General features: G+C 43.3%; 1 protein-coding gene across 2 annotated transcripts in view; it reads left to right on the forward strand.

Moving 5' to 3' along the window:
- Positions 1-8065: 8065 nt before the first annotated feature.
- Positions 8066-24118, forward strand: part of WASL (WASP like actin nucleation promoting factor) — a 38286-nt gene continuing 22233 nt past the window's right edge. The window contains exon 1 of one of the 2 annotated variants that reach the window (XM_077338352.1): positions 8066-8771. In XM_077338352.1, coding sequence (XP_077194467.1) covers positions 8655-8771 — 117 coding nt within the window. In that variant the 5' untranslated portion in view covers positions 8066-8654. The remainder of the gene's footprint in view (positions 8772-24118) is intronic. The other variant, XM_077338353.1, reaches the window with a different exon arrangement.

The raw sequence follows: 24118 nt of genomic DNA on the forward strand, positions 1-24118 counted from the left end.
ACATTACATGTTTATGCCTTAGTTCAACTGAGTGAAATGTTGTTCTTTGTTGATTAGGTCCACAAATCTACCTTGAACTCCACCCTTATCATTTCCTAGGCTAGTTTCATTATGAGCCACTCTCATGTGTAATTGGATTAATGCATATTTTATGAGAGGCTTTGGTTGTTAATAGAATTCTAAGGCTGATTTAATGTAAAAAACATGGGGTGAGCATGATGAGATCTGAATAATTTGTTCATTGAAGCACAACAGTATGAAAGATATGTGCATCAGCCCTCTTTATTATAAAACAGGAACACTGACATTAAATATATATAAATATATATATGGTCTATACTGCAACAGTAATATGCAAGAGGTACAAGTGGACATTTTGAGACATGTGTCCTGATTTAAGTCATGGAGCTATGACATGGAGCCTATGGTTATCCAAGTTCTGTGTCATGGGTTTCAGGTGGTGCCACTAAAGTTCTGGGATAGGTCTATACCACCACTTGTCCTCTCAAAAATGTCTTAGTTTGGTTTGGTTTGGTTTCAGTGGGTTTAGACTGGAGGAATTCTTCAAAGAATTGGTTAATCGGGTAGAAAATACAGTACAGAGGGAAATAATGTTTCATTGGCCATAAAAGAGGCCTTGGTTAGGCCTGTACTGAAGAAACAATTGTTGGCCTCAACTGATTTTAGCAACTGTGGGGCAGTCTTCTTGAATGGTTGGTGGCAGGCCAGCTCCAGCTCCTTTGGGGTAATACTGATTATATGTATACATTGTTATTGAGTCTCAGGCTTGATTTGGTACAGACACTGGTCAGGAGAGCATTGCCATGTTACTAAGCCTCCATATTGGCAGTGTCTTTCTCTATCTTCCTCATTCTTGGGTGTGTAACCAGCTAGTTTTATGCCATACTTGGAGCTTGGTAAACTTAGTTTGGGGACTATTTGCAATACATTAGGAAGCAAGCTGGCCAAAGAATATGTAAGAGGAGGAACACCCAGCCTGGTGCATTAGAGATACAATAATCCAATTAACAGGCTTCAAGGCACACCATGGGCTCAGATGGAAGGTTTTTAGCATGAAGGAAGTCCTGAAAGAAAATGGATTAAGTTACCCTTTAATGCTGCTATTTTTTGATGTTGCTGTCCAGGTACGCAGGACTAACCCTGGCTAGTATTTTTATGGGAGAGTGGTAGTTCCTCCAAGGAACACTAGGGGTCGTGATGCAGAGCCAGGAAATGGCAAACCATCTCTGAACATTCCGTGATTCCTGCTACTCATCCCCACTTCTACCTGTCCTGGATGCTGATGCTGTGCTTACCCACCGGAAAAGCAGTGGCAGCTCCCAATCCTAGTCCCTTGCCTTAGTGGAAGAGCCTCTGATTTACATGCAGAAGGCCCCAGGTTCAATTCCTGGCATCTGCACTTAAGACAACCAGGTGTGTTGTGAAATACCCCTTGCGGAATCTCTGAAGAACCACTGCTAGTCTTAGTACAATACTGAATGGACTGATGGTCTGATCAGGCAGCTTCATGTATGTTCATGGTAGAGCTCCTCCTCCTTTCCCCCCTTCCCTAACCAACCCTTAGTATTTTTCTCCCAGCAGTAGTAGGACAAACAGTGTCTGCTTCTCTCCCATCTTCTGCCCACTGAGCCAATAAACTGCTGAAACACACTTATGTGTGCATGCACAGAAACACATGCACACTATAGGGAAAGATTGGGGAATTTCTGCAAACCAAATTTGTGGAAACTGTAGTGCATGAACTGGCTCATGAACTAAAAGTTCATGACAAATTTTGGCTGGTTCATAGTTCGCAAAGTGAAGTTTGTGGCAGGTGAAATGGCACAACTGTTCCACATGCTTTCAAGCTGTTTATAAAGGTTTGTGTTGGTTGGTGAATGGTTACATTTTCAGACAGACTTTCTCATGTTTGCCAAACTTCAAAGCAGCAGGGGGCAGGAAATTCAAAGCAATGGTAGGATGGAATTCTCTAGCCTTGGATTTTTTCTTTTTCTCTCTTTCTCAGGTTTCTATGATTTCTATGGGCTTCTACCAGAAGGATTGCCATTTGTATGTTTCAAACTAGTCTTCTCAGTTTCAAGAGAGTTTTTTTCCTTTGCTGCATTCATTTTGGTTCCCTTCCCATTTTCTTGCACAAGCTTGCAAAGTAGTTGCAAAGTAAACGCAGAGTAGATTTTCAAATAATGTCTTTGGGTTCAGATAAACTGCTCTGGGACTGGAATAGCAGGTTCCAGAGTGGAAAGATGGTCCCCAGAACTAGAATTGTTCTACATCCCAAGTAGTATGACGGCCCCTAAGAGTAGCAGAAGTGCTCTGGGATGGGAATGACAGTTCCCAGAGTGGAATGCCAGCCACTGGGAGTAGCAGAACTGTTTTGGACAGGAATGGCAGGTTGCAGAGTGGAGTGACAGTCTATGGGAATAACAGAAATGTCCTGGGACTGGAATTACAGCTCCAAGAATGGAATGACAGCCCTTAGAGGAGGAGTTTCCAGATTCCTATCTGGAATTACAACATCAACTTATTTCTCTGGTGACCAAAGTACACATACAGGAACAATCTCTGCTATGATGCCTTCTGTCACTAGCTGCTAAAGATACCAGCAGATGGTCAGCTTGCCCAGAAGTGTCCTGCTGGGACAACTTCACACTAGAACACAGCATGGTGTTCTGTTGCAGGTGAAGGTATCATGCAGCTTACCTACCAGCCACTCTCAACCTGTCAACCTTTTCCATATGCAAACAGTGTGTGCATTGGAAATAATAATAAACCAGTGTTGTTCAACAGTTAATATTGTATGGGTAATTTTTCATTCATAAATCCTTCTTGCAAGTCCCATAGTGAACGATGGGAGGGAGGATGTTTTGAGAGGAGAAGGTTAAGGGTTTCAAAGGGGAGGCAAGAAGCAGAGAGGTATCTGCCTGTGACTGGTATACTCATGAGCCAGAGGCTGCTAGAGCATGGGTCAAGATGGGCAAATAACTTGATGGGCTATAGAGAGATCAGCTATTGAAATGTTCATATATGAAAGAACGTATCACTTAGAGCAGTGGTCTCCAACCTTTTTATCACTGGGGACCAGTCAATGCTTGACAATTTTACTGAGGACCAGGGGGGGGGGTAGTCTTTTGCTGAGGGACATTGCAATCTGAGCTCCTGCTCCACTTGCTTTCCCGCCGGCGCCCCTGACTTCCCGCTGCCGGCTGGGGGGTTCAGCCAGCAGCAGCTGCGCAGTGCCACGCCAAGCCCGAGCCCCAGCCATGGCAGCTGCTGGAGAGCACCAAAGGTGAGCTGGCGGCAGAGTCGCAGAGCAGCCCCCGAGGCAGCATCCAGGGAGGAGGACGAGGAGGAGCCGCAGCCCGGTACCGACTGAGCCACGGACTGGGACCGGTCCCTGGACCAGGGGTTGGGGACCACTGACTTAGAGCACATGTTCCCAAAATGGTGCCTGTGAGTGCCACGTTGTCCACTTACACTTTTCCTAGCTCCCACCAAGTATTTTTTAGAAAGTGAGCAGGCCCAGATATGACTTTTGTCTAACAAGGCTTCTGGCGGCCTATGCAGTTTTTGTAAATATTTCCTTTAGCAGCAACTGCCACCATATCTCAAGGATCTTCACTGTGTGGCTGAAGGTATGCTGTGGTCTTTTTTCTGACTGGCTCTGCCTCCTGCAGCATGCATTTTGTGGCTGTGTCCAAATTTCAAAGGTGCCCACAAGGCTCAGAAAGGTTGGGGACCCAGGACCTTGAGTACGGGAACAGGATTTTTCACAGAGAACCTGCGGATGGGGTGCTGTGGGATACTGGTCAAGAGAATGGGCAAAAGTGTGTGAGGAACTCAGACAGGGACCATTTCCACATTAGGAGACATGTGTACCTTGTTTCACTCTTGCTTTGGATTTCCTTTGGATGCCGCAAGTGGATTCTAGTGTTTCCACATTTGGGCTTTCCACATTTGGCCCTTCATTTCCTCGGCTGAAGTTTGTGACATGCTTTCTGCACAGAGTCCAATGGAAGCAGCCTCCCATCATGCTTTGCTCCTTTCCCCTTTTCAAAATAAGTATTTTTTGCTGCGACAGCTGAGAGGGGTGGCATAAAAATCTCTAAATTAATATATCTCTAAATAAAATAGTTCCTGCTTGTACCTTTATTTTCATTGCATCCATTAATCCAACCATTCTGATCACTTACCTGCCTCCTCTGCAAAGTGACCCGAAAGTAATTAAAAAAAACACAACCTAGCTTATAATGTTATAGCATTATCACACTGCTGTGTAAGACTGCAAGATGGCATTTTTAGAAACAACTTTGTAATAGGAATCCCTTTTTGTTAAAAAAGCAGATTTTTTGGAAAGGAAGGAAGGAAGGGAGGGAGGGAGGGAGGGAGGGAGGGAGGGAGGGAGGGAGGGAGGAAGGAAGGAGGGAAGGAGGGAAGGTGGCAATGAAGAAAGGGGTGTTCCCAAACATCTCAAAATGGTAGGCACAGGGGAAAACCCGATTGCATGCATTTTCACATTGGGCAGCCCCAAATTAGATTGTTAGACCCTGCTTTGAAAAATGAAAACTGGTTTTCTGGGAATTGCTGTGGGGCAAGTGAGGAGACAATTTGGGTCTGCACCAGAAGTGGAGAATTTCAGTGTAGAAAACAGACATGGTGTGACACAGAATGGGAACATGGAGGACTGGAAGGAAGCGGAACTGAACACTGGAACTGGAAGGGGGACAAGGGGATGATTTATACTTGTCAATGGAGGAGGTGGCTGACACCAATATCATGACGATTCAAGGAAACAGAGCAGCTGGCAGGCAGGCAGACCAGCATTTAGGTGGAGCTGATGAGGGAAAAACTACACACCTTCAAGAAACATTAATTAAAATGTAAGGGATTTCAATCCACACTATGGTCTGTGTTTACAGTTGCAGGACACTAATTCTAATCCCAGGAGCCATCATTCCATTCTGGGAACTGTCATTCCTAGAACACTTCTGGTACTCCTAGGGTACTGTCATTTTACTCTGGAACCTGTCATTCCTGCCTCAGAACAGTTCTGTTACTCCCCATGATTGGCATTCCAGTTGGGGGTTTGTCATTCCAGTCCCAGAATGCTTCTGCTACTCCCAAGAGTTGTCATTTAACTCTGTGTCTGCCATTCCAGCCACTTCTGTTACTCCCAGGGTTTGTCATTGCCCCTGGGGGGCAGTCATTCCAGTGCCAGTGCACTAATTCTATTAGTGGGTATTGTTATTCTAGTCCCAGAGCAGTTTATCTGGGCCCAGAAACATTAATTGAAAATCCACTCTGCATTTTCTATACAACTATTTTGTGCTATAATGCAGTGGTCCCCACCTTTTTATCACCGGGGACCGGTCAACGCTTGACAGTTTTACTGAGGCCCGGGGGGGGGGTAGTCTTTTGCAGAGGGATGTCACCACCACCGCCTGAGCCCCTGCTTCACTTGCTTTCCCCCTGGCGCCCCTGATTTCCTGCCGCCCGCAAGGGCTACTGCCAGCAGCAGCTACGCAGTGCCATGCCGAGGGGGAGCGCGGTCGCGGCCCGATGCCCTGCCGGTCCCCAGCCTCAGAAAGGTTGGGGACCACTGATCTAGATAATACTGATAGGGTTATTTTCAGATTGGTAAGATCTGTATGCATACCCCTACTTTGGAGGTCTGGCTGGATGGCCCCTGATATCCTCAGGGCTGAGCCAGGCCTCAGTTGTCCCCATAGTTGTCTGGGTCGGACCTACCCACAGTGATTCATACAATGGCCACCTCCAGATTAGATTACTGCAGTTGCTATATGGAGAGCTGCCCTTGAAGGTACTTTAGAAATTTCAGGTTATTTAAATGGGCGCAAATAGACAAGATATGGTTCAGTTCATTGCTAAACTGGGAACCAAATGCATAGTTTGTGGCCCCACAAACCCTGGTGAAAGGGACCACAGTTCCTTTCAACCGAGTCTCCAGAATGTGTTTCCCTGCTGCTCAGCTATTTTTATGCCTATTACAGGGAACAAAATGCAGAGGTTTAAAGGAACTGAAAATCTCTTTACATCCCTGCTTTCTGCTTCATCCACAGACCACCACAAACTGCTTTAAAAGTTCATGGAAGTTCATGATGGCAGACCCATCATGAACTTTTATTCACAAACCACAAACAGCAATATTTGTGATGAATTTTGCTTTGGGGGTTCGTTTATACCCACCGCTATTTTTTTAGAATGCAACTGCCAAGCTGTTGACTAATTCACCATTACTTCCACCCATCTTTTCCATTTTGTGGCAACTGAAATAACTTCCAGCTCAAAGATATTAATTTTTAAAGCCCTGAATGGCCTGGGACTGTCATATCTAAAGGACCTTCTCTCCCATTATGACTCTTTCCCCCCCCCCACACACACACACATACACTGTCTTCATTCTGCTGCAAATGGGGTTCTGGTTCAGCCTCTCTGAGTGCAAGAAAGGTTTGGGAACCTTTTCCATCATGGCCCCAACCTGGGGGAATGTTTATTTCTGAAAAAAGGCTGAAAGGCTTGAGAATCTTCAGCCTGGAGAACAGGAGGTTGAGAGGGAATATAGTTACTCTCTTTAAGTCTTTGAAAGGTTGTCACTTAAGAGGAGGGAAGGGACCCATGGTAATGGGTTTAAACTACATAACGATACTGGCTAGATATTAAGGGGGGATTTCACAGTCAGAGTAGTTCAGCAGTGGAACTGACTGCCTCAGGAGGTGGTGAGCTCCCCTTCACTGGCAGTCTTCAAGCCATGACTGGACAGGTACATATCATGGATACTTTAGGCTGATCCTGCCTTGAGCAGGGGGTTGGACCAGATGGCCTTTCTAGCTCCTTCCAACTCCATGATTCTATATTTTTTGCAATACGTTTTAGTGCATAATAATTTGCTACCATTATTAGTTAGATTTGACAATACACATTTGTGATCCCCATGTAAGATCTGTAGTTTGAATCCATGTTTTAACAGCCCAGTGGCACATGACACTAGATTTGTAACTTTTATAGTACAGCGTGCAGTACAGTGCACAGATGACGAGTGTTCTTTTTTGGGGGGAGGGTGTTTTTACAATTGATAGTTTTGTTACTAATCTGTAGAAACCCTGAAGATCCCTGCTTGAGAACTGTGCTTTTGTAATACGGTGTTGTGATGGAACATGCAGAAATTTTTTCTGGAGAGTCATTGGCAGCCAGGAACAATGCTACAAGGGTATTGGCTTGGAACACTGTGGGAAATTTACCAGTTGGCAACAGTGTAGGAAGCAATGGATGGGCAGACTCATCACTGATACTGGCAAAAGCTTAGCTGTTACCCCTAAAGTGTCATCTTATAGTACCCCGGAAGCAGTGTGCCTACAGATTTGTTGGTGGCTGAGTGTAGAATAGACAAAAGGACGTACTTCATTCAACTAGTAATTCAATTGTGGAATTCACTGCAAATATAATGTAGTTGGTAATCGCTTGGCTAGACAGCCTCAACAAGGGGTTAGACAGAGGTCCACCAGTGGTGAACACCTAAGACAACTAAAGCGGACCTCCCCATACAAAGGCATGAATACTGGTGCCCAGAAGGACAGGGGCAGGGTTGACCTCTACACCGTTTGTTGATCCTCCAGGTTGATTACGATGTGAAACAGGATGCTGTACTAGATGGACCATTCATCTGAAGCAGCAGGGTTGCCCTTAAGATTTGTGATTATATGGGAGATGTAAAGTGTCCATATAAAAACGATGAGGATCCACATTTGGATTGTATATTTGTGCCCTCGACAACCATAACTTCGCAAACGGTGACTGTGATATGTGGTGATCATGAGAATCTGGTCTAAAACTCAGGGCCACGAAGCCCTGACTCAAAGCTTTATTTCACCTTTTTGTATGGCCTTAGGCACAGCTGTGATTTCACGATGACTCTGGAGGGCCTACATGCCAAACTGAGGCACAAGATGCATGTACGTTGACATATTCTCTCCCCCCCTCTGGAGGCGGCGGCAGCGGCATCACCATTCCCCGACTTCCTTGAGTGCCGCCGCCGCCGCCTCGTCTGATGACAGGCGCGAGGGAATCAGGCCGGACTGGCCGGGCCGGTATTTAAGGGGCGAAGGCCGCAGCCAGCACGACTCGGCAGGATCAATTTCTGCCCGCTTCCTCCAGGAGAGGAGGAGGAACAGGAAAAGGAGAGCGAAGGCAGCGGCGCGGACGGGCCTTTGGGCTGAGCGCTCCCCTGTGCTCCGCGGGCCGGCTGCGGAGCCGCCAGCGCCGTCCATCCGTGCGTCCCTCCCCTCCGCGGCGTTTGGTCTCGCCCACTCCCCTCTCTCTTCTCCCGGCCATGTTGGATTGTGCGGCCGGCGCCGCGGAGAAGTTGGAAGTTTAGGGCTTGTCGGGCAGGAAGCCGCAGCGGCAAAAGAAAGGGCGAGGGGGAGCGCTGCCTCTGCCTCGCCTTGGCCGGGGCCTACCGGGAGCGGCCTAGTCAGCCAGCCCCTCTCCGCCCCCATGCTGCTGCTGCCGCCGCCGCCGCCACTGCAGTGAGCCGGGCTGCTCCGCCGCTTCCAGCCAGCCCGCAGGAGCAGGAGGGCGGCTGAAGGGGGGAAGGCGACGAGGCTGGCCGGCCGGCCGCGATGAGCAACAGCCAGCAGCAGCCCCCGCCGCCGCGGCGGGTCACCAACGTGGGCTCCCTGCTGCTCACCCCGCAGGAGAACGAGAGCCTCTTCGGCTTCCTGGGCAAGAAATGCGTGGTGAGTGGCGGCGAGGCTCCGCGGGGCCTGGCGGGCAGGGCAGAAGCCACGCGGGGGGGGGGGGAGGGGGGCTGCGTCGGTCTCCGAGCTGCTCGCCCCTGGCCCGCGACCCCCACAGTGCGTGTGAATGCAGAGCTGGAGGCCAGCACCCGTGTCTGCGCAGGTCTCCGGGTGAAGCCCTTGGAGCCTCGCATTCCATTGACCGGAGCGCCACTTCCTGTCGGGATCGGTGTGTCTTCGCGAAGGACCTGGGGCAGAGGTGGCAGGGGGGAGCGCGGGGGGGGGATGTTTCTCCCTTGTGGGGAATCCTTTCAGGCCCTTCTTCTTCGGAAGGGGGAGGATTCCCCTTTCCAGGCCTTGTGTAAGTAACAGCTGCTTGCCTCCCTCTATTTCAGTCCTTCCCCCCACCCCCGTGTTTCCCCATTGTTGGGAGCCAGAAGGAAACAAGCCACTTTCTGCTAAAGCAATTTGAACCAATATTGGGGGTGGGATTTGTTCCTGCTGTTTTGTCTCCCTGGAACATTGCCTTGGGATGCTTCGACAACCTCTCCTCCGTAGAAGGGGGATTGGAAGGGCACAGGCGAGTAGCCACAGTGCTGGATTTGTTTTATGGGGAGGGGAGAAGAAAAGTCTCTGATGGTGCCAGATTTGGTTAAATCTTTTTTTACCGTGTACGCCAGGCCTTTGACTGTGCTCTCTTCTTCCCACTGACACCTTAGAACTGCTGTGAGCTCACTGAAGGAAATAGGCCTGATGTGCGGAGGAGGCCTCCAGCAGTCTCTTTTCACAGGTGTATAGTTGTAACACTCAGTTGTGGGGCACAAATGTTCTTAACGCTGCAGTGAAGTTATTCAGAGGGTGGGTGTTGAATTAATTCTCTCCCCCTCCCTCAGGTGGATTTCAGAAGGAGCTGCAGAGTAATGATTTGCAGTTTCCAGCAGGAACTAGTCAACAGTAGTTCTGTTGCGACACTTGTGAGTGTGCGCACGTGCATGAAAATGTTTAGCTAGTTATAACAGGCCTGACTAATTCCATCCAGCTTGCACCTGTAGGATTTTCAGGAAATGGAGTGGTATGACCAACATAGGCAAAACAGGAACCTACTGTATTTTGTTTTTCTGAACAATAGGCTCACATGCAGATGCAAAATTCTCCATGTAGCAAGACTTCTGAAGGGAACAAAAAGTTGTATAAAAGACCAGGAGGGAGGGGAGGGGAGGGATCACCTTAGACATCATTTCATGAATCTTTGTTATTAGGATCCCAAAACTTTATGGAAACATGAGCAGGATTGGGAATCAACTTTAGAATGTGTGTCCAGTATTCCTATAAGAGTTTAATGTGTAAAATTGTGCTTTCCCGCCATATGAAATTCCTTCTGATGTATTTTCAGAAACAAATTTTATCTGAATTTTGTTAACTTCTGGATTGATCCCCATAAATCTTTAAACTTTTCCGGAGTTTGATTTATCCTAAATAGTAAGGATTTCTTTACCCTCATAGGTTAACTATGCAATGCATTGTTTTCTGATTCCCTTGAACTGTAGACTAATCAAAAGGAAACAGTACAGTTCAAGATTGACCAGGTAGTGATTTAAGTGAAAGGTAACCTTGTGATAAATATAAATTGGAAACCAGAAGTTGGTGAGACCATCAGAATGATGATGCATGGTTAGTGTTATTGTTGACCAATGGATTACAGTTGTGATGCTGTGGGCTGCAATTCTCTCGCAGGTGAAACAGTACAGATGCACTGGGACAACAATGGCAATAATAAATCAAAGTAGTCTCTCTTCAATTTCAGTTGTTTTTTTAATCCTTCATATAAGTAACAACGTGTTTCACCTGTTGGCTTTATCAAGGGACAAATCTTGAGAAATACAAATATAGATATGAAATTAGTGGTTATACAACAATAATAAGTCAATAAGTAAATATAGTACATATAAAGCATATAAAATTGTCACCTAAAATTGAACCCACCCCTCCTAGTTATAGAAGGATGTGAGCCAAGATATGGGGCTTAATGACAAATATGTCTTCCTCTATATATAGTGGGCCATGAAATAAAGCCTTAGCAATTATATATTTTTGTTTGTTTATTTTTTAAAAACTGCGACATCCTGTGTCTTTTATGTTGGATTTGGAGAAGGAGAAACTAACATTTTGCAAATGGGTCCCAAAAAGTAGAATGAGTTTAGAAATGGCTTCCACTTTTAAAAGTTTGAGAATTAGGTTATAGGAAGCTAGTAATTAGTCAGGGATACAGGTTCCAGCGAAGATGGCAAGAATATAATGTGGGAGACTGGCTTTTGTCTCTGCTAGGCTCACTGCAGATCTTCCTCCAGCTTTCTGTCATCTGGGGAACACTTGTAATTGCAGGAGTTCTCCAGCCACTACCTGGAGGTTATGCAACAGGTGAAGACCCGTCAGCCGTGATACAGTAGAAGAAAAAAGTCTCAAGCTGGTGATGGCAAAGTGATTTAATGTTCACCCTGCTATAGAGGAATGTCAGTGGGAATCTCTCAAGGCTTGATTTACTTCTGCTGTATTTCCTTTCCAGTACAGGGCATTCAAAACCTGGCTGTGTTACTTGTACTTCCAACCCATTAAGAATCTCTTTGTGAGATAATATGTGTAAGTATTTGGTCAGTGTAGGCACATTGGAATGACTCCTCATGACTTTCCCCCCAGGGTGCCCCCTTCTTCCATCTCTCTCTCTCTCTCTCTCTCTCTCTCTCTCTCTCTCTCTCTCTCTCTCTCTCTCTCTCTCTCTCTCTCAATGCCAATTTTAAAATTTTAATAAGAAAAGAAAGAGCTGGGTTAACTTTTTATTCTCCTCTCAGCCTTTTTTTAATGTACTGATGTACTGCTTTTTGGAAGGGTTTTAAAATGGTGAGATGTTAAGAAGCTGCCTCCAGAGGTTCTCCCTAGGAAGTGCCAAGGAAGACATGAATTCCTCAGGTCCCTTGAAGTATGTATCTTCACTGAATGAAGGGACAAAATGCCAACTTCTCAGCAGTTGGTGCAATGCAGGAAATTGAGTGCCCCACCCTTTATGTGTTTAGTGCCATTCCTTTGGGGGGGGGGTGCCCTTGCTTCTTGTAATGCACTGAGCACAGATATCTGCCTGTACTGTAACTTCTCTTGGGAAGAATACAGTTTTTCCAACTTGAAGACTATGACAAATTAATTTGCTGTTGCATTATGTTCTCGTAAAACAAATGGGTAGCTATGGTAGAAAACTAGGGCTACAGTATCTATTCTGTTTTAAATAGTTAATCTACTAAAATGTCCTGACTGAAACATATTTTAAAATTTAATAATTGTGTTTTAGAACTGAATCAGATGCAAGCACTAACACCGGCTTAGTGGTAGATACCATCCTTGAAGAATCATTTCCTCTTCTCAATTGCCTGCTTCTAAGTGCCTCAGGATAATGCTCTTGTGACACAAGCACATGTCTAAAAACAAGTGAGCTGTCCTCAGAAATATTCATGTGCAGATATATGCAGATTCATTGATATATTGACTCAGGATTTTTTTAATTGGATCATGTTTCTGAAAACCTGAACAGATTGTGCAAAGAACCGCAGAATAGGTAATAATCAGGCAATATAGAACTTAGCATGCAAACTGTTAGTATTCTTTGATTATATTACAGAGGAGTATGTGTTCGACTCAAAATATTCTAGGTGCCAGCCCTGCAGAAACCTGAAATGTAGCTCTGAGTTATTTGGTACCTGGGCATCCTGGTACTTTCCTGGTTTTGCATTGAATGCTTGAATACTGCCTGGAGAAGCATAAGGTTTATTGATAACACAATTAACGTAACTTTAATTCTAAATAAGTTTTTTTAAAAAATTCTTGGAGGAAATGCAAGCTGGATCCCTTAGTCTCTCTTCCGTCCCCCATACACGCAAACCATGACAGTGCTGTACTTTTAAGGCCTTGTCAGTAAACAGGCATGCCGTATGTGTGTAAATACACATCGGTGGTATACAGGTATTCATCACCTGCTTCAGAAAGGCAAGGTCATAGTTACAGTCAGTAATGGAGAGTGATACTGTTCTTTCTGGGGCCATGTAGGATAGTGGTTAGAGCATTGGGCAAAGATCTGGGAAATGTCATGTTCCTGCTTTGCCATGAAAGCTTTGCTGGGTGACCTTGTGCCAGTCACATACTCTCAGCCTAACGTGCCCCACAGGGTTGTGACAGTAAAATGGAGCAGAGGAGATCAGTGTTCACAGTGCCCAGAAAGGGAGGGTATAAAGGAAGAAAATAAATTTCCTCCTTTAGGGTAACTACAGCCAGTTTTGTTTCATTATTGTGTTGACTTCCAGGTTTTCATGCGGTTATCTGCATTAAAGACTGTACATCTGCATACTTTTCTTTCTCCAATGAAAGTAAAGACTTCATGGTGATTCACATTCTTCCCTTACTTTAAAAAGGTTCTGCCATTGAATATCATCAGTAGTAGACTTTCAACATATGCTATTTTAAGTTTAATAACTTAAGCAATTAAGACTTGTGTTTTTAGCATAGTGTGATTACTTCAGCAGTTGAAATGGACTAGCTTTTCAATCTGAAAGCAAAATCTATTGATTACTTCATCCTGCGGCTCTGAGCAAAATATGTCTGCAGAGTCTACTTGTGATCTGCTACAGTGCCAAAGTGCTCTTCAAAGAAATAGATATTGGATCCTACAATATGTGGTTTCTTGTACTCCACAGAGGACACCTTGAATAAAAATATTAGCTCTGTCACATTTGGCCTGATCTGATGCAGCCTCCATCAACTGGGTTCCACTAGTCATGGGATACATCACTTGTAGCACCATATTTAGTATTCCTTGTATCTGTTATCCTTCAAGTTCATAACTACTTGTGTTTCCGTTCTGTGCCTTCTGTTCTATCTTCTGACATTCTCTCTATTCTGTACAAATTGCATGTCATCTGAAAGGTCTGTATAATGGGAACCAACTGTTAATGACATCTGTTGCCTGGGCCTGATGAAACATTACTGGAAGCTAGCAAAATACTTCACTTTCTGAAGTGTGAGAAGAACCCATGTGAGATATGTAACCTCTCACTTGTTCTTGCCCTACTTAGGTTCAGCTAAGCAGTTCTGGATCTCTGAAGTCATCCATGAAACACTTTTGGAACAGTACACAATCTTGAGTTTTAATAAAGGCAATTAACTGCCTTCTGTCAAACTACCACATCCTTTTCTGTCAGCAGCTCAACATTAAAAATGGAGCAACAAAGGTGTATGTGTTGTGTGTGCCCCTGTAACCTCATCTTGCTGTTAATGGGGATCTAAAACAGCATCTATTCATTTGTTGCACAAAACTTAATATTAAATGACTGATTAAAATGGAGGTGGTTGTCTTGCAGAAGAACTGAACTGCTTTCCCCAGTATTACAGCTTACACACATTTCTTGTACTGTAATGTGATTCAGTTTATATGTTCAGAGTTTTGATTTCTGTGTAAATAGTAAAAGATAAAACAGTCTCTGCTTGTTTATAAGATTAAGGCCAATATTTTCAGGGAAAGGAGGTTTTAAGAAGCCAGTATTATTTTTCGTATCTTTTTGTTGAGACACTTTGTATATATGCTTATACCACCGTGAGTCCTCTTTTTTTTTGTAAGCCATTTAAACCAACAGCTAACCTCCCCACTGTTACGTTTAAATGGCTGCCAGCAAGGCAGGTGTGCCTGTCAGCTATTGGGCTGAAATAGCTTAGAGCCAGTTTGCTTCCCTCTGCTTGGAAGCATGGGGGTGGGGGTGGGAATAGATGGGTTAAATGGTTGCCAATGTTTAACTAAACTTATTGGAAATCTCTCATTTTCTGACTTCAAAGGAAGTCCAGTGATCTTCAGTGCTTGATCTCTGTGGTTAAGATTGTGAAAGAGAATAATATCCTACAGTGCTGCGGGTTTGAATGAGATACCGCAAATTAACTTCCTCCTTGTAGTTTAGCAATAGCTTGTAGTTACAGTATGGTTTCAGTACTTTAAAATATATTAGGCAGTCATATGCATTTATAAAGTCCTCTCAGAAGTCTGTCAGTAAGAAGGAAAATACTTTGCAGTAAGTGCCCATCTGGAGTGTTGGTGTGATTCCTGCTGGAACTTGAGGCATGACTGAAGATCTGCCACTTAGCTCTTTTTGGACACTCAGAATAATAGTCCCCTCCCCAAAATAAAACCTAAAGAGGGAGGGGCCTTTTGAATGAGGTGATTAATTATCTCATTTTAGTCTTTAGTTTACTGTCATTAATTATTGATAGAGTACTTGTACTATACATGGTTCTAGGCTTACATCTTAGTATCTCCAAGTAAAGTATTTCAGGTAACAACACTGGGGAAAAAATCTGTCATCATTGGTGTAAGTTAGGGTTGCTGGCTCTGGGTTGGGAGATTCCTTGCAATTTTGAGTGTAGGTTCTGGGGAGGGGGAAGATCTCAACAGGAGATAATGCAATAGAATCCAACTTCCAAAGCAGCTGTTTTCTCTAGGAGATCTTCTGTCATCTGAGGAGCACTTGTAATTGCAGGAGTTCTCCAGCCACTACCTGGAGGTTATGCAACAGGTGAAGACCCGTCAGCCGTGATACAGTAGAAGAAAAAAGTCTCAAGCTGGTGATGGCAAAGTGATTTAATGTTTACCCTGCTATAGAGGAATTACATGTAGTGAAGTTAATATTAGTAGACCCCTACAAATTTGAATTTATGAGACTAGTTTGGGATTGAATTACACATCCAAGATATTATAGAGACTAAGTTATGTTCAACAATTAAAAAGCATTATTAGAGGATTGAGTTATTACAATATTGAGATTTAGAATTCACTGATGAAGAAATCGAAAATGGACATATACCTGGGAATCCGTTTTGAAATTGTTCTGAATATTGTGAATTTGGCTTGACCATTTAATCACTTTGCCATTGCCAGCTTGAGACTTTTTTCTTCTACTCCCTGGAGGTTGGCAACCCTGGGACAGTATTGAATTATTCCAGCTCTCTGGCCCAAAACCAAATATGGGTCTGTATCAGTTACCCTAGAAGTATAAATGAATGGACTGGCGACTGCTTGCCAGCCCATCAGCTTCGTTGGGTACCCTAGAGTTCTAGTATTTGGGGGGGGGGTCCCCTCTGTTAAATTATTACACTGACTGCTGGATGTTGATTTGTTCTAGATTTCTTGATTTCTACTTGCTGCCCAGTATATAATTGTTAAATAGTTTAGTTTTAGTGTATGGTTTTATTAAGTTTACATGTAGTAAATAATATAATTTAGAACTCAACAAAAATAGTGGTGGTATCTAAGATAAAAAATTAACATATTTATTAAGATAACTCTCTTAAATCAAACAGCTAAAATTATCTACATTTTTGAAATGTCATAAACAATATAATTTATTAAAGAGGACAAACTGGACTAAAAATGGGTGCTACTAGGGAAATCTTGATTGTTAACTTGCATAATACTATGCAATACTATACATAATTTGAGACAGTTTTTGGTTGGCTAGAGTGGAATTACTATGCTGGGGTTTATCCAGCAGTACTAGATTTATATCTCTGATTGCTAGCCTAGGCCTTGTTTCTGTAGTCCTTCAGAACGGTTTATAATACTTTTCAGAGGGCAATTTTATGATGCTGTTGGCTGTTAAAACTCTGCAAGTAGAAAACTATTAAAGACTGGGGGAGGCATCTCATTTCTTCCTCCTACACTATTTCCCTTTTCTAAAAACCCCATAGAATCATCCCTGTATCACATTTCCTACATCCTCTTGGCAACCACCATATCCTCTCCCCTTTCCCTACCCCATTCTCTCCTTGGCCACTCACCAACCTACCTGTTATCTGCTGAATTTATTATTTACTCAGTTTATACCCCACTTTTTTGCACACTGTGGGCCAAAGCAATTTACTTTATTCTCCTCTTGTAGGAGGTAGCTTGGGCTGAAAGTATGTAACTGGCCTAAAATCATCTAATGAATTTCCACAGTAAGAGGGGTTATGTAAGCCTGAATCTCCCATTTCCATTGTTTCTATTTCATCTCTCCAACATCTGTTCTGTTGCTGATCTGCTCTTTCTGTCAACACCACCTCTTAACTCTTTTACCCCCAACCCCTGGTTGTCAACTCCTCCTTTCCTGCCAACTTGGTGGGGGAAAGCAGTGATGATTCCCCCCTCCCACCTCCAGCTTTGCCTGGTTGGTATGGGGAAAACTACTACTCCATATTCTAGTTTGCCAGATTCCCTCCATTCCCTCCATATTCTAGTTTGCCTGATTAGTGTGTGTGGGGGGGGGGGTGAATGATTCTTGCACATACCCCACCCATCCACACAGCTTTGCCAACTTGGAAGGGAGAAAGAGTAGAGTCTTTCATACATCCCTACAATGTTTTGTGCTCTGGATGACAACTCTTCAACCTATTACTTGCATTTTAGCTAGGTGGAGGAGAAGTGTTGATAACTTCTCTGTATTTCTGTCCTCCCCCCTCATATTGTGGTAGGGTGTGCAGCCGTGACCCTGGGCTTTGCTGTTGGTGTATCCTGACTGTGCAGCTCTAGGAGGCCTCTGCTGGCATGCCTGGGCCTGGCACTGCTCTTGCAGGCTGCTTCATTATGTTTAGGCTCAGCATAGACCTTGCATACTGCTTCAGCTGTCATGGGCCACCAGCCTGAGCACAACTCTCACAGGCTACCACATCCAATCTCAGTGTAGCTGTCACTGGCTGCCAAGGTCAGGCCTGGCGCAGATCTAGGTGTTGCTGCCACCACTAAAAATGAGCCCTGAACAGCTCTCACAGACTGTGACCTGTGAGCTCAGAGTTGCCTTCTTAGGCAACCACCATTGAAGGCAGGCCCAAAGCGACCCTCAAAGGCCCCCACTGTGGGAAGGAGGGTAAGTTAATTGGTTATGATTGAGGGGGATTTAACATCCCCAATGTAATGTTTTACAGAGATTGGATTTTTCTGCAAACCTGTGGGTTTCCCCAAGTTTGGAGAAAATCTAATTTCTCTCTGTGTGGGCTCCATCTGCAAATATAAGTGTCCGCAAATCTTCACACGTTTGAGAAATACATATCTAGATTGGATAAGAACAGAAAATAGCAGAGCATGGAAGACACCTCCCCCCTCTGCAGCAGCTAATGTCCCTCTCAGAATACTGCCCCTACACAGGGATAACATTGGACACAAAGTGGGATCTACACTGTGAAAGGGAAAAGCAATAAAAATTCTACCTGTCTTTATGCATATATACCCTTAACATGAGAAGAGCTTTGCTGGGTTAGACCAGATCTAATCTAGCATCTGGTCTGTTACAGTGGCCAGCCAGTCACTCTGGAGACACAGAGATACAGCCCAAAACCTTCCCCTGATAATGGCCTCCTAGCACTTATATGTAGAGGTTTACCACCCGTCATCTTGAAGACTTCCTTTAGTCACTGTGGCCAGCAGCCACTGATGGGGGCCTGTCTTCCTTGAATGTAACCAATACTCTTTTAAAGCCACCTGTACGTGTCAATTCCCTATTTTAATTGTTGAGTAAAGAAGTATGTCTATCCTGTCTTTCCCGTCAACTTCATTATATGCCCTTCAGTTCTAGTATTCTGGAATGAGAAGGAAGAAATTATCTCTAGTCACTGTGTCCCATCTATAGTTTTATAAACCTCTGTCATGTCTGCCAACAGTTTTCTTTTTTCTAAACTGAAAGTCCCAAACTCTTTATCCTTTCCTCATAGAAAAGGTACTCCAGCCCTTCAATAATCCTCATTGCCACCTTCTGTACTTTTTCCAGCTCCACAATTTCCTTTTTTGAGATACAGTGACTGGAACTTCACACAGTATTCCAAATGAGAGTGCACCATAGATCTGAATAGAGGGATTGTAATATTGACAGTTTTATTTTTTGTCCCATTCCTAATAATCCCCAGTATGGACTTTGTCTTTTCCCTGATGCTACACAGACATGATACTTTCATTGAGTTATCCATTATGATCCCAAGGTCTTTTCCCCTCAGTTTCAGCAACTTAGGCCCCGTCCACACATTTATTTATTACATTTGGATACTGCCCTCCCCTAAGGCTTAGGGTGGTTTATATAGAACTAAACAGAACAATACATAGAACTCAGTGATTAAAATGAATGAAAGGTAACTAATAACAACAATAAACAGAGAAATAACTTAGTGAACAATCTAACAGGCCCATGGTTGGTCATATCAGTTGCATGAGTTCAAAGGAGGAAGGTTCAGGGCCCCAGTAGATGTTGTTTAGTTCTGGTCAGCCTCAACCAAATGCTTAGTGGAGGAGCTCCCTTTTGCAGGCCCTGTGGAACTTTTAGTTTTAGTTCTGTTAGGGCCCTGATCTCTGGGAGCTCATTCCACCAGGTAGAGGCCAGGACAGAGAAGGCTCTGGCCCTGGTTGAGGTCAAGCGGACTTTCTTGGGGCCAGGAATCACTAGCTGGTTGGAGGTGGTGGAGCGCAGAGCTCTTTGGGGGATGTAGGCAGAAAGACAATCAAGTACACACCATGTATGGTGGACTTATTGGTGGACGTGCCCCTTTCTTGGCCCAAAATGAAAGATGGATAAAACTTTCAAAGTTTAATTAATTCCAGAAGGAACTTACATTTAACACACAAGAAACCTTTGTTATATTTACCAGTCTTTAACTTTGTTATCCAATAAACCAGTTTAAATGTCCTTCTGCACTGGTTTAGACTGAACAAACATGGTAGTCCATATAAAATTAAATACAAGGTGATTAGCAACACTAGGTAAACAAAATGAAGAACATGCAGTTAGATTTCTTAGAAAAGCTTTTTTGTGACTTTTACACCTAAACTATAATACAGTACTAAACTGTGTTTATTAAAATAACTGCTGTCCAGAATCAATATTCCATTTGCCCATTTATCAGTACAGCTGTTCTCAGAACTGTATTGATGCATAGACAAATGGAATATTAATTCTGAACAGTAGTTACTTGAATAAACGGTATATAATTGGAAGTAAAAGTGATGGAATGCTATTTTAAAGTTATTCTAAATGTTTTACTCTAAAATGAGTAAAATAGCTGTCATGAGCTATTAAACCTTTAATACTGCTTTATTTCTCTGTGTGTGGATATGGGTTTGTGTATATACATACACACTTTACAAATGCACTTTGGCATGTGGGAGCTGTTACATGGACACTGCCAACAAGCAAAAATGCCTCACCCACCCCTTGTGCAAATAGGCACTCTACTTATTACTGGCAGCTTAGCACTTGTCCTCCATCTGTGAAAGTTAAAAGAAGAGGTAATTTGTTATATCGCCTTTCCTGCAGCCCCTCACTTTGTTAACAATGGTTCCCAAACCCTCAAATCATTTTCAGGAGTGCAGCAGGGATGATCCATCACTGTACATTCTCTCTGCTGCTTCTACTTCTCTAGGAACCCCATCCCTTTTTTGTTTGTTTAAAATAGATCAGGTTTATAACCCCCCCCCCCCCGGCTTTTCTACATATGTTAGAGAAATTGCTAGTTCAGATGATTTAAGAGTCACTTAAATGTATAACATAGCTAGATTAGGAACAATGATTTGTTCTCTAAGCTATAATTGCATCTTTGCCGCTTTCTTCCCTTTTCTTTTTCTGGTTTTGCTGAATACATAAATTGAACCTGAAGACAATGTGTTCACCAGAAGGGTTTCTTGCTGTTCGTCTCTATTCAGTTGGTTTCGTAAAACACACCCAATGCTAGGTCTGAGGGCATGCCTGAAGAATACTGTTCAAGCCTGTATGATTGACACAATGATAGCATCATAAATTCAGCACTTTTCTATCTTGGGGCTCATTCACACAATACAAAGAGCATCATGAGGACTTGTATAATATGTGTTAAGAGTTCTGAACCTCTCAGGTGCATGAAGGCCTAATCCAGTCATAGCTTAGAGGGGGAAGCTGGTTTGGCCAAGCACACACACACACACACACACACACACACACCATTCTCTTTTTCATATCCTGGTTGGCTTGTTTCATGATGTGACAATTGGAGGGAGGAGAGTAAAGACTGAAGCCATGATCAGAATTGATCTTTCATGAATCAGGGAGGCACAGAACTCCTATCAGACAAGAAAGTCTCTTGACCCCAAGTACCTTGTGTCATGTCAATCCAAAATCAGTGTTGTCATACTCCTCAGCCTTGTTCATGAGCATGGCACTGGTAAAGTTGCAATACTGAAGACTCCAAACCTCTTCATACTTTTGGAGTGAACATCGTTGGACCTCCTTCTCCACCCTCCTTAGTAATAGGCAGTAGGAAGGGGATTTTTCCACCATGTTGGAATGGATTTTAAGTATTTTAGTGGGGGTTTTAAGACATTGTGACCGGCCACGAGCTGTTCAGGGAGTGGCGGGAAATAAATAAAATAAACAGATACCAAAGTAGTCAAAAGAATTTTCTCCCAGGCTAGTAGCTCAAATGGATAAAGAACAGATGGTTCAAAAGTTCAGCTCTTCATGAATTGCCCTTAAATAACAAAGCAGAATTACATGTTTCCACTTCACAATAAAATCCAGCGGTTTGGTATTTAAATTACGTCTGTATAAGAGTTATGCGTCACTTTTCCAACTTCAAATCCACTACTGCTGCAGTTAAACGTTGGATGGATGTATATGCCTAGTAATGAAGCAATAAAACTCATTTCAATTAATTGTACATTTGATTTTTAAACAAAAATCTGAGTAAATATTAAAATATAATGAAGAAAAGGTTTTTTATACCAAGCCTTTTCCCTACCAGATAGAGTCTCAAAGCAGCTTACAGTCCCCTTCCCTTCTTCTCCCCACAACAGACACCCTGTGAGGTAGGTGGGGCTGAGAGAGCACTGTCAACACTGCTCTGTGAGACCAGAACTATCAAGACTGTGATGAGCCCAAGGTCACACAGCTGGCTTCATGTGAGGGAGTGGGGAATTGAACCTGGCTTGCCAGATTAGAAGCCCCTACTTTATACCAAGCTGGCTCCTATGGCACTTACATGCTGTTCACTGCATAAGGTTGTGCATGTGAAGAAACTTTATTTTTATTTACTTACTGGCAATAGTGAGGACACAGTGATGACATTAAAACTGTTCACAGCTTTTACTTGATCTTTGTACATAGCTTACACTGATTAACAGTTTATGTGCCAGTTGCTAACCTTGAGTGGTTTGGTATTCTGTCAAAATTCTTGCAACAAGTGTTTTTTCCCAGGGTGGAGAGGAAGGGCTGTATTTATGGATGACTGCAGCATTCAGTCTACTTCCAAGTCTGTGAGAATGTGTCACTGAAGCAAGGATATGTTGCTTTTATCTGCAAGCAAAATATGAGCTTTACTATATGGGGGCACTTGTTCTCACACACCATGCCTGTGCTTCTGACGCAGCTTGAGTCCTTCATTGTATCACTTAAAGCAGAATTTAAGAAATCTAGGCTCTGACTACAATAGGACCCAATTATCACTGAGAATAGTGCATTTGAGCTGTGCTATTTCTTTATGGCAGGTGCAGACTTTCATGGTTGAATTTCTCTCTACATACTAACTTCCTTCACACAGAATAAATAAAATTTAGGATAGAACAGGAACCCTTTTCACTGACCTACTGGATTATGTGGATAAAATGTGTGGAAAAGCATGAGATGACCCCCCTCCTGAAATCAAAAGTGGTACAGCCTAGACACATGTAACATTTTCATGAATATTGGACCTGAATTCTTCTCTTAAATTTAGTCATACCAATTCTTGCTCAATTAGTCATTAAAACCTCAGGCAGTTTTGTTACCTTTCTGTGCTGTTATATTTTTATAGTACCACTTACAATAAAAAATGCACTGTACCTGACAAAGTGTGCATATGCATGAAAGCTTATACCTTGAATAAAACTTGGTTGGTCTTTTAGATGTCATTGGACTCAAACTTTGTACAGTTAAACAATCTAATTGCCAGACAAATTCTTTGGCTGCTAAAAAGTATGGGTACTTTATTTACTTAATTTATACCCCATCATTCTTCCCAGTTGGAACTCAAAGTGCTTTACGTTATTTTCCTCTGCTCTGTTTTTATCCTCACAACCACCTGGTGAGATATTTTCTGCTGAGTTTCTAATAGGCCAGTACTCATCCAGCAAGCTCCGGTAAGGATATGTGTCTCCCAGTTCACCTAATAACACAATACTAGACTGATTTATAGCACAATAATTATAGGTACAGATACAGATATAGATATATAGAGCTATATAGATACACACACACACACACCATTAGAAAGGTATTGGTTGTGACCTGTACCTACATGGGTGCTAGCTAGTTTGTTTAATAAACTGTCTCTCTTCGTATATCCCCATGTGTCTGCTATAGTTCTCCAGCTACTACCCATGGGCTGTTCCCCCACTTAAGATAGTTCTCTGTCAATCCTTCAGACCCCCTGCTGTAGCCACTATTTACAGAGTGGAAGAAGCAATCTCTGGAAATTTTATAGAGGTGCTGAAAGCTTGTTTTATTTGCTGCAGTTTTTAATTGGCTTCAGGCACAGGTTGGCATTGTATCTTGTATGTTTTAAATAGGCTTTATAAGGTGCCTTGAGCCTAAAAGGAATGGTGAGGCTTAAATGTTTTAATAAATAAAAACTAAACATCAGAAGTCCATCCATTCTCTCCTTTGGGGAGATAGGGCATGGATGCAACTTGGAAGGACCATTGCTTTGTGTGACCCAACATGTGGTAGCCAAGGACAAACTTACATTTCCTTGCTTCCAACCTAGATTCAGATGGATAACCATATTGGTCTGATTCAAATGTGCAGCCGTTTTGGTCTAAAGTAGCACAATAGAATCAGAGTCCAGTAGCACCTTTAAGACCAACAAAGATTTATTCAGGGCGTGAGCTTTCGAGTGCAAGCAAGTCTGATGAAGGGTGTTTGCACTTGAAAGCTCATGCCCTGAATAAATCTTTGTTGGTCTTAAAGGTGCTACTGGACTCTGATCATATTGGTCTGAAGCAGTGGAACAGAGTTTGAGTCCAGCTTTATTCTCAGTATAAGCTTCCATGTGCAAGCATGCTTCTTCAGGTATTTGCAAATGAAAGCTTTTATCTTGAACAGAATTTGGTTGCTCTTAAAGGTGCCACTGGATTCAAACTTTGTTCTGTTGCTTCTAAATTATGGGCATTTCTGTGTCAGCTGGCCTTTTCATTTATTGAATAACTAGAAATAAAGCCCATTTTATTTTTTAATAAAATGGGCGCTAGGGGCCATGTTCGAGGGAAGGCCTCACAGGAGGAAGGCTTCCCTGGGGTCTGGGAT

Source organism: Paroedura picta, chromosome 5 (assembly GCF_049243985.1).
Source record: "Paroedura picta isolate Pp20150507F chromosome 5, Ppicta_v3.0, whole genome shotgun sequence".
Taxonomy (NCBI): Eukaryota; Metazoa; Chordata; class Lepidosauria; order Squamata; family Gekkonidae; genus Paroedura; species Paroedura picta.